The sequence below is a fragment of the Hylaeus anthracinus genome, unplaced genomic scaffold (assembly GCF_026225885.1).
Source record: "Hylaeus anthracinus isolate JK02 unplaced genomic scaffold, UHH_iyHylAnth1.0_haploid 15549, whole genome shotgun sequence".
NCBI classification, from domain to species: domain Eukaryota; kingdom Metazoa; phylum Arthropoda; class Insecta; order Hymenoptera; family Colletidae; genus Hylaeus; species Hylaeus anthracinus.
Window position 1 is genome coordinate 1 of NW_026534633.1, and position 10,482 is coordinate 10,482.

At 35.3% G+C, this 10,482-nt stretch overlaps 2 protein-coding genes across 4 annotated transcripts; one reads left to right on the forward strand and one right to left on the reverse strand.

The window, feature by feature from the left end:
• Positions 1-280: 280 nt before the first annotated feature.
• Positions 281-2,554, forward strand: LOC128892728 (zinc finger protein 726-like; the record flags this gene model as incomplete). Its single annotated transcript, XM_054153273.1, has 5 exons — positions 281-422; positions 603-758; positions 1,106-1,366; positions 1,867-2,036; positions 2,325-2,554. Coding segments are annotated over 5 exons (942 nt in total), but the record flags the coding sequence as incomplete, so codon positions are not given.
• A 148-nt stretch (positions 2,555-2,702) lies between these two features.
• Positions 2,703-10,171, reverse strand: LOC128892729 (protein PF3D7_1417600-like). Of its 3 annotated transcripts, none has more exons than XM_054153276.1 (16): positions 9,756-10,171; positions 9,076-9,252; positions 8,916-8,974; positions 8,557-8,740; positions 8,287-8,459; positions 8,073-8,189; positions 7,320-7,944; positions 6,365-7,166; positions 6,054-6,234; positions 5,426-5,968; positions 4,642-5,346; positions 4,224-4,535; positions 3,880-4,064; positions 3,700-3,765; positions 3,494-3,619; positions 2,703-3,354 (listed from the first exon to the last, which is right to left on the reverse strand). In XM_054153276.1, the coding sequence occupies exons 2-16, from the start codon at positions 9,238-9,240 to the stop codon at positions 2,807-2,809; spliced, it is 4,791 nt and encodes a 1,596-aa protein (XP_054009251.1). In that variant the 5' UTR covers positions 9,241-9,252; positions 9,756-10,171; the 3' UTR covers positions 2,703-2,806. The 3 variants fall into 3 exon arrangements, with proteins under 3 accessions (XP_054009251.1, XP_054009250.1, XP_054009249.1); XM_054153275.1 differs by having other exon boundaries at positions 3,880-4,535; positions 7,320-7,733; positions 7,815-7,944; positions 9,756-10,169; XM_054153274.1 differs by having other exon boundaries at positions 3,880-4,535; positions 9,756-10,169.
• Positions 10,172-10,482: the final 311 nt, after the last annotated feature.

Here is a 10,482-nt window from a genome sequence, read left to right on the forward strand (position 1 = left end):
AAATACCTCTAAGCATTAAATTCAAAGTCTAAATACCTCTAAGCATTGAATTCGAAATATCAAATGCCTCTAAGTATTAAGGAGTTAGGTCCACTATTTATTCCGAGTGCATCGATAATAATTAACAATGCAAATGTACCGGTAATAATTAATAATGCACTTGGGGCTTATTTTCCACGCCAGTTGATTGAATCTTTTTTTGGTAACAACGTCCCGGTTCCATTAAAAAAAAAAAAAAAAAAAAAAAAAAACACATTGACGTAACTAAAATTGGTTTCAGATCAGACGCGAATATGGCTGCTACGACGAGGTTTTCTTTTCAAATTACAACCTTAACAAACGTCAGTGCAATTGGATAAGATTCCTCCGGATAGTTCAGTCTTACGATGACCAAGTAAATCTAATTGGTACAAAAATAAAAGGTAACAAAATTTGATCTGACAAAAACTTTTGAATAAATTTAATCAAAGAGGCTCTGTTCCATCTCGTTCGATACTAAAGCGATACGATTACTTTTCATTTTTAACCGACTTCGAAAAGGAGGAGGTTACTCGATTCGACGTGTATGTCTTCTTTCTTTATATATTTGTTACGTCTCTTAGGGGACCCAATCTTCGAAGTGATAAGAGACGTCCAGCCTGATACAGAATTGGTAGCTTGGTTTCTGCCCACGATGGAACAAGATTTCGTCTTTATATCCCACGACATGTGCCCGAGGTTGGCTATTTACAGATGTACGATCGACTCCATTCTACACGGTGAGTCGTCAAACGAATTACATATAAATATACGGCTGGACAATTATTTCAAATAACAATCTTTTAAATAATTTAACACGTTGAACGCCACGTCACCCACATATGGGTGACGGAGCTTTTCACTAAAGAATTTTAATAAATAATTTGAAGGACCATGTATTGATGAAAACAAGTCTGGATAGAATTCGTAAATTTCGATGAGAATTGAAAAATAAGTAATACGATAAGTGTTAGATTCTATCATTTCTAATTGTCTCGAGACGAAATTTTAGTCCTGTAGACATTTCCATGCGAATCAATGTGGCAGTAAACGTGTTAAATAAGCAATCTTTATATTTTATTTTAAGAATCTCCACTAGACTTATCCATGGCGCTACTCTCCCACAACACAACATCCGTGATTTCGCGTCAGTATTACGACATCGACGAGTACGAGTCGACGTCGGAAGAGTCTTCGTCGTCCACGCTCTCCTTGACGGGGGATTATTTGGATTGCAGCATTTTGACGACGATCAAAAGAGGGGAGAGGGTTCTGTTACCGTGCGAGGTCTGTGGAAAATCTTTCGATCGTCCCTCTCTTCTCAAGAGACACATGAGGACACACACAGGTACGGGACAGATTTAATTGTCATACATCGAAAATTAAATAGTTATAAACGTTTTTCGACGATTGGTAGGTGCGAAATTTGAATCGGTGCTCTCTATCCTTCTCGCACGGTATATCTTTCTCTCTCGCACACTTTCAAGGGGCCCCGCCGGCGCGAAATTTAAATATTCCTCCTACTAATCGGCGAAAAACGTTTATAACTATTTACTTTCAACCGAAATCGTATCAACACCGGTTCTTGAATGTTGCTAATAATCAGTACTATCTTCCACGAGTACCAAGATCCATTATTTACATGCACAAAGTTAATAAACAATAGAATAAAGCGAATATTTCTAACGAAGTAACGCGTAGCTAAGATTCTAATCCTCGATGATCGTTCTAGTTTTCAAGATATTTAAAAAAACAACGTGTCTAATATTTTTTTTAGATCTACCTACCTTACTTACCTACTATCTTAACAAGTTTTTAACAAAAACCATCTTTGACATTAAATTGAAGGCGAGAAGCCGCACGTTTGTATGGTGTGCAACAAGGGATTCTCGACGTCAAGCTCGTTGAACACGCATAAACGAATTCACAGCGGCGAGAAACCCCATCAGTGCCTTGTTTGCGGTAAAAAGTTCACGGCCTCATCTAATCTCTATTATCATCGCATGACACATATCAAAGTAAGTTTCGTCCAAGTTCTCTTTGATAAAAAAAGGAAATTTTCTTGAAAATGTATCATCCGTACTATCATTGGTAATTGCGAGACATATTTATGTAAAAAGGAGTGAGCACTATTGGAAGTCGTGTGAGGGAATCCTCAACACGGCTGTGATTCCCCTACAGTGACTATCCTTGGTCTAACGAATGTCTCATTTGGTCTCATTTACATATGTCTCAGCGACATAAACACGAGAAAAGTTATCTTAAAACATGAGAAATTCGCAAGAAACGTACTGTTTCTTTTGCAGGAGAAGCCACACAAGTGTTCCCAGTGCTCGAAATCCTTTCCAACGCCTGGAGATCTCAAGAGCCACATGTATGTTCACAACGGACTATGGCCATTTCGGTGCCACATATGTAGCCGCGGCTTCAGCAAGCCAACCAATCTCAAGAACCACATGCTGCTTCACCTTGGTCGATGTTCCAACAAAAAGATCGTTAAGTCAGTTTCTGACTACTAACAGATTAACTCATTGATGATTGGAAATGTCAATCATGAAAGTGAAATTTACCTATTACGTAAACCGATGTTATTCCTTTGAATAATTATTTATGAAAATCGTTTCTCCAAATTGAAAATTTGCAAAGGGGGAACTACTGTGGTTAAGTAATTAAAAGAATTGTCGTATTCGCATAGTATATAATGTATTAAAGTCTTAAATATTAATCTGGCAATTCTACTGATATGGAATTGAATTTTTTATTTTTGTATCATAATACTACAAGCACATTAATGAAGAATATTTAGCTGTCCAGTGTTGGTAGCATAAACCAACCCCTGTCCAGGTTGCGGTGCCCACCTGATACAATTTAAACTTACATAACCAGTAGTTTCACGATTATTCTGTAGCAATTCTCTAATCAACACCATATTCTTTTTCTTATCGTTAATATTTAAACAACTTTCCATATTACAAGTATTCCAGTCTTGGCCATACAGTCTGTCGTTGTCAGCATTGTGCTCTCTTAAATTACACGTACTACTATTTATATAATTAGTATATTCCGCAGTCTTGTTATAAAAATTTGTAGTCTTGCATAAATTATATTTTGCATCGTTTTCATCCAATGACGTCCGTTTGTCGTCTTGGGATTCCGTATCGACTAATTTGTAAATCGAAGCCATAAAAAAAGGTTTTGCTGGAACATGAATCTTCCTCCCAAGACCTACTAAAAGGTGCTGCTGCGTTGGTGATATCGATACAGAAACCACAGATTGATCTATTTTTGTAGAATAAATTTTTTCTCCTAAAGTCTCCCACTGCAAACTGTAAACTCCTGAAAAAATCATGTACATTGTTTTCGAACCATATTAATTTAAAATATATGTTTTTAACAAATTTAAATGAACCACTTATTGGTTTCAAACAATTAATTACTGTATTCATATGTGAATCACTTTAAAAAAATTATTTACCTAATGTAGTTGTTACGTTGATTCGACCTGATGGAAGGAGTGCTGCTAAAAGTTTTCCATCCGAAGAGATATCTACGCTCGCATCATTGTGTATCTTGCACTCGTGAACGACGATATTTTTCTCAGCTGTAAGGTATAAGTAGTAATCTAAAGGATGAAGGTAGCATAAATTTAACACAAGCTTGAGCGTGTATTAAAATACTTACAATTGGTGATGTCAGGTATTTCACCGTTGGAAAAATCCCATGCTTGCACACGATAGCTTTGAATTTCTAAAGAGTTAAAAGATATGCTCAACTGGTATATGATCAAACAAACATTTGATCACAGAGATACAAATTTTAGTTGACTCACCCTGTATTATAATATAATATTTATTACATTACCTCCAAGATTTAAATCGCCACTCTCGTTCCTAGGGTCTTGTCCAACACTTCCTCCCCTCGTCCGTGGCCCTAAGCTACCAGTATACACGGAGTAACGAGAGTTGTTCGATATATAATACCGATCATGTATGCGTCTTCGTTGAGAATTTTCTGGCAAGTTCATTATAGGAAGGTTCAACTGTTGCCTACGAGATAACAGTTCGTTATAAAAAAATCGTCGGTTGTTGTTTACTTCATAATTGTATTCAACGTTTAAGCGATTTCTCGGCAGGGAGTAATGTCTTCTCAACGTGTCAAGTGAGATAGAATGGGGGGAGACAAATCTCTGATAATTCGTCGACGACCTTGGGTTCTCTTCACTCTGAGGAGAACGTTCCGTAGTTGCGTTAAACGTTTGGTTCCTAAATTCAGTACTTTGATTGCCTGGTCTATTAATGGTTCTATTAAGAGACGGTGCGTTCCTCCAACTTCTCTGGAAGTTTCTTCTCCCCCTATTAATATTGTGTTGAAAATAGGTTTGTTGAGAAATGCTGTTCCCATTACTATATTCAACGCTCTCTACTCTGTTATTACTCCGTCCATCGTTACTGGTTTGATTTCTGCTTTGTGCTCTGGAATCTCGATTCAGTAGGTGCAAGTGGAACGACTTCAAACGCCTAAAATACAAAATTAGAATAAGAATTGAACCCACAGGCAATATTAACTAAAACACAAAAACCCAAATTTATTATTTTAGAAATAAATGAGAATATTTCAATATACCCAAAAAAATTTTTTCTTCCATGTTTCTTACACAGGCCCTGCTCCTTATTATGAATGGAGAAAGTATTCGCTATCGCTTCAATTGTGGTCTTTAAATTTGAATTAGGTCGACAATATATTGATCTTGAACTTGTAATTGCATTGTTGCACCCTTCATTAGTACTATTATTTGTATCTTTGTTACTATTTACAATTGATGTTTGAGATGTATTTGCTGCGGAATGACTAGACACGCTCTTGGCAAAATTTGAGACACCGGATAATTGTGGTTCGCTGATGATTTCTGTGGCAGAGACCAAATTGGATCTGCTTGGTAGCTGGTCACTTATATTCTCAGTTGGCAGAATGGAATCAGTGCAGTTGGCAGAATGTATGTGAAAATCATTATGTAATTGTGAGAAATTATGTCCTTGTATCTGTTGCGATTGAGATTCATCAGAAAACAAATTTAAGTGAGATCTATGCATTGTATTTTTTATTGATCGTATAAAATATCTATCGTAATTATTCTCAAGACTTGTAATCCCTTTCGATGTTGACGGTTGACTCTGATTGTATTTTTTATTATCATTTTCATTCTTTTCTTTCTTTGCAGTTTCATGTTGTGCATTTAAAGGAATATTTTGATGAAACGTCAATGGTCTTTGCAAGTTATCACAAACTTTACTTTTAATTTGTCGCAGTCTTGCTATTTCCAATCTAGCTCTGCAAAATGAAAAAGGAACACAGAGAATAGTAGTTACCATGGTCTTTTTTCGCTATAGAAATGCTTGTTCCAACTTACCGGCACAGCTCTTTCCTGTTGTCAATGTAACGATTAAGTAATTTAATATCCTGACGAACTTTCAAAAGCTCCACAAACTTTGCACGCTGAACAGATAATAGTTGCGACTCTGCACTCTCTGGTTTATTTTCTTGTTGTAAATAGTTTGCATTACTACTCGGAGTAGGCATTTCAGGATCTTTCAATGTTCCGTTACATATTTTCACATTATTAATGGTATTTCGATGATTTTCTGGATTTAAGTTGCCACTTGATATCTGAGAGGAGTTATCGTTACAATTAACTTCTGTTAAGGATGGTTTGCATTGAGTGTTACTAAAACACATGGATGTCGAAAAATTTTCTTGATTCCATAATGAATTTCTATTATTTGAAGAAAAAATTTGCATCTGTCCAGTTGTAGAGGAATTGTATTGTTCCGACTGCTTGCCAATATTTTCATTGTTTAACAATATACTCTGCGTATTTGCAATATTATCAGAGACAATTGTATACAGATTCCTTTGAAATCGGTCCAATACTCTCCATAGTAAGGGTGAGTTTCTAAATGACAAGAACATTATAAAATTTTTATTTAAATAGGTTTCGAATGTATTCATATAATGAATAATTATAAAAATATATATACCTATATTTATCCTTCGAAGCTGACAATCTGTTATTTCTAATAATACTGTTCGGTTTATTATTACCAGGTAGATTATGACTTTCCAGTCCTATTGCCTTCAAACTATTTGTAGGCATTTCTTGACTTTGCACTGTATCCTGAGACGCTGAATCATATATTGTTGTTACAGATAAGTTGTTTCCTGAAATATTATGGAAATAAGTGTACTCTTTTTGTACGCTTCGATTTCTAATGTGAAAGCCTAGGGAACTTGTGTGATTATGTATGTACTATGTATTGTTAATGAAAAAGTTAGTTTAGAGTCTACTTACCAGTAGAAGATGCAGAGTTAGTTTGTCTCAAGAGTTGATCTGGTCCATCATCTTCTTTCTTCTTCGTCATACTGTTTCTCAAATTACAATTCCTATTGTTGTTGAATCTTTCTTCACAGTTCTTGATATCTCTAATATTCGAATTCCAGTTTGGATATATGTGAAAGTTTCTAAACGTATCACTGCTAGAGCTCAAATTTCCACCTTCACTAAGAAGTTGTATTTTCTGGAATAATCTATTAGACGAACTTGAGCTTGTACTAGGCTGTTCGTTCCTTGCTTCGAGGTTCCCCCATTCAGAACAGTTCAAGTTCACTTGAGAGTGATGCTCTGCAAAACTTCGATTTCTTCGTAAAGCATTGTACGTGGTGAATTTATTTTTGAATCGTTGAATTCTGGATTTTATATTTCTGAATCGGAGCTCCATGTTCTTCCTTACTCCTGCATTATCACACAGTATAGATAATTTAAAGTTTCTATTCATGGGATAGGAAGATAACATTGAAATCGGATACATCTGCAAAGATGTAGCATACTCTGGCACAGCATTTAAAATTTCCCTTAAATCCAAAAGAGGGCTTTTCCTTTTCGATTGCGTTGAATTTATAATAAATCCCACTAATAGTAATCGTTGATATCGTTCCAATTTTCTCAATCTTACATTGTCAGCTCCAACGCAGGAATTCATCGTATTCATGAACTTTCGTATCGACACTTTTGTTTGTTTGTTCCTATAATCTGTCTCCCCTAAATTTAACATCGATGTCTCTAGTATGCTCAACGAATTAGTCCCACGATCAACCTTAATTCACATTGGAAAAATATATTGGTAAATAAATATATTGTTACAACTCAAATAAGTCAAAGATGGCAAGTAAACAGACTGTTTGCTTAAACAAGTATTCCGTATTTTTAAATGCTATTGCAATAGTTGTTTTATTATTAAAATACTCACCGTGTTCAAATATCTTCTAGTAAGTGTTTCATATTGATTAATTAAATGTCTGCGATAGGGACTCAATCTTTCTTTTTTTACATGTACAGAATCAGAACTTTGTTTCGCTACAGTTGCTAATGATTCCTTGTTACCATTTGCGTTGCTTGAAGCATTATTAAAGTTACTCGTACATTCTGAGTTACTTTTCGAGTTATTACAATCATGAACTTCCTCGTTAATGTGTATTTTATTCATTGCGTGTCCATTTTGATTTGATTCCATGTTATTATGATTTGCAAATGTACCAAATAAATTAGTCGCTAATTGAGTGTTACTAGTGCTCTCAAAACTATTTCTAGGCTGCTGAACTTCCCTCAATCGTAACTTAAGTCTGCAATCTTGATTATTAATAGCTGACCCTTCGCGATCTCGCTGCATAAAGTAACAAGCACTGTAAATAGTGTGATTCAATCTCAACCAATTCTCTAATGTCACGATGCGCCTATATTGTACCCAATTATCTGAATGTTGAGTGGTTCTCTCAGCATAATTGTTTGGTAGTTGGCTTCCATATGTTGCTCCATGATTCCTTAAATGAAATCCAGGCAGCGTATTGAAAACTTGTGTCCCATTGCGTGAATACCTACAATTTTAGGAAATTAGTACTGTAATATGCTAAGACAGATGCAGTAGGATTGGTGGTGCAAATAATAGTTACATAACAGAATTTGGTTATATTTAAAAAAAGCATTGAATATTTATTATACATACCTTAACACATTTCTGTAAGGTTGCTCTATAGGAGGGCAATTCCACTGTAGCTGCATTTGTGGTGTGTTTGCGATACCTGTAATCAGTTTCCTTCCCAATTTGTCGAAAGTCACATACCTGAAATGCAAAGTTTAGTGTAAAGTATCTATGCTTAATTCTAAATGGTATAAGATAAATTACCTTGCCCTGTAATGTGTAATTTGTCAATGCTTACCTCACTTTTTCCTTGTCAGTCTTAGTGGTTACTACCGCGAACGCTTCTGGTTGACTCCAATCCCAAAAATGTATTTCATTGTATGTTGCTATAACAAGTAATCTCTCAAATGGATGAAAGGCAAGCGAAGCTATGACTGTCTGACTCTCTGCATTCCAAACTTCACTGCCATCCTATGTAATGATTATATGTTGGAAATATTTTATTTGTAATTGTTCCTATGGTAACATATCTAAATATTCAAGATGTTATCATTGAATGAATACTCACACTCAAATCCCAAACACGAACTTGACCACCTAAACAGCCAGAAGCCAAAATCTGACTGGAAGAGGGATGGAATGCAATGCACCATGGAGTACGAGGATGACCAGAGAGTGTTCTAATATTTTTGCCAGTTGTAACTTCGGTGATATAAACATTATGATTTCCATGAGTCGATGCCATCTTAGTCCTGGAATTAAATTCCACCATCGAATTAAAAATTAATCATAATTTCTATTTCTGATACATTTAAAGCTACAGATGATCAATGCAAACCTAATGCAAATATTACAATGCTTTTTAAATTAAATTAGTTCTAGCATTAATTTGAAATTGTTATGTGTTGAATGTATTTTATATCTCACCCATCTGGACTGAAAACCATTAAGAACGTTGCTCGAGCTATCCCAGGTAGATTACATTTCTAAAAAAGAAATTTAGAAGTACGAAATTGATTTTTTTTTTCTTTAATATACTTCATATTAAATGTAAATGTATTTTATGATATCAGATTGCACTTCTTACCAATTCCTTATGGTTCTTCAATACAAGATTTGTTTCTGCTACTGATTGCAACTGCGTACTGGGTTTACATATTGTGTGAAATCCAAAGTCTCTAAGCCTCAAATTCTGTAATATGTTTTGTGACTGACTGCCATGGTATTCTGGTGTTTTCTTGATCTTTCCCATTTATCTAGCGATCTATAATATTCATAAAGGATCACTACCATTTAAAGAAATCTATGCAAAAACCAATAATTACATTTCGAAGATGCAAGAAATTGAAAAGATGAACTGAATCCATCAAAAACGAATATGTCTAAACAAAAAAGGACAAAATAGAGGTGTTTGCTGAAACGTCTGGAAAAAAGAATTAAAAACGAGCAAAACTGACAGCTGTCAGAAACATATATAACAAATATAAAACAGTACTCTTTGTATATTAAAAAAAAATATTATCTTAAAAATTGAATATTTTTCTCTTACGTTTTAAGAGATAAATTTAGTATTGGACATTAATTTGACATTACTTATTTTCAAGTTGACCTTCACTTTTAAAAAGACAGAATTTACAACAATTCAGATTGCACACAATTCGTCGCTGCAAATATTCTTATTTTAACTAACTAATTTTCACCGAACGGAGCAAAACATATTACTCAGCTCAGCATACACAATAAACACTGTACATCCTTCTCTATTACCTTCGAAAAGAAGTAACCACTCGTTGCGAATACTCGTAGAAATCGTTGGTGCGTTGGGTAAATTTTCAAAATCTATATCTTTATTTTCAATCTCCACACACGTACACGATAAACAATACGTATATCAACGTATGACCACGTATGATACTTAGAATATTTTTATAATCACATGCTCTAGTGGAATATCACCGAGTATGTTTACACAGGACAGATTCTAACTCTGATTTAGTAACAACGGTTTTGTATCTTCTAACCACAGTATAAGAAGAAGAATAAAGATGATACGAGTCAACGAAACCTAATCTATAGCCTAGGAATATAGAACATAGAAACGAAGCATGAGCTTGGAACAATTTTCACTGCAAATTTAGGCGTTTGTCCACCGATGGCGCTATTTGTACTTTCTCTTTTCTTTCTCTTTATTTTAGGCGCATGAAGAGTTGCACTACTGCTACTAAAACCCACTCATAGAGCGGCTTAGTGAGCAGTGCTGACTATATTACAATAAATGCTATATACAGGGTGTCCCAAAAATGTTGTAACACCTTGAAAGAGGTGATTTGAAACAACTTTTTGAGCGGCCGCGGTAGCGAAGGCTATGTGCTAAGCGGCCGCGCTTGTACGCGAACAAGCGACTCGACGTGCATCGAAGGACATTAAACGCGGCTGTTTAGAACATCGCCTTCGCTACCGCGGACGCTCCAACGGTATCCGCGCGCTCTGATTG

Coding starts and splice junctions, on each gene's coding strand:
- LOC128892729 (XM_054153274.1), bottom strand. CDS start 9,240: ATGGGAAAGATCAAGAAAACACCAGAATACCATGGCAGTCAGTCACAA. Junction 8,460..8,556: donor TTCGTGTTTGGGATTTGAGT/GTGAGTATTCAT, acceptor ATCATTACATAG/GATGGCAGTGAAGTTTGGAA. Junction 7,167..7,319: donor CTAGAAGATATTTGAACACG/GTGAGTATTTTA, acceptor ATGTGAATTAAG/GTTGATCGTGGGACTAATTC.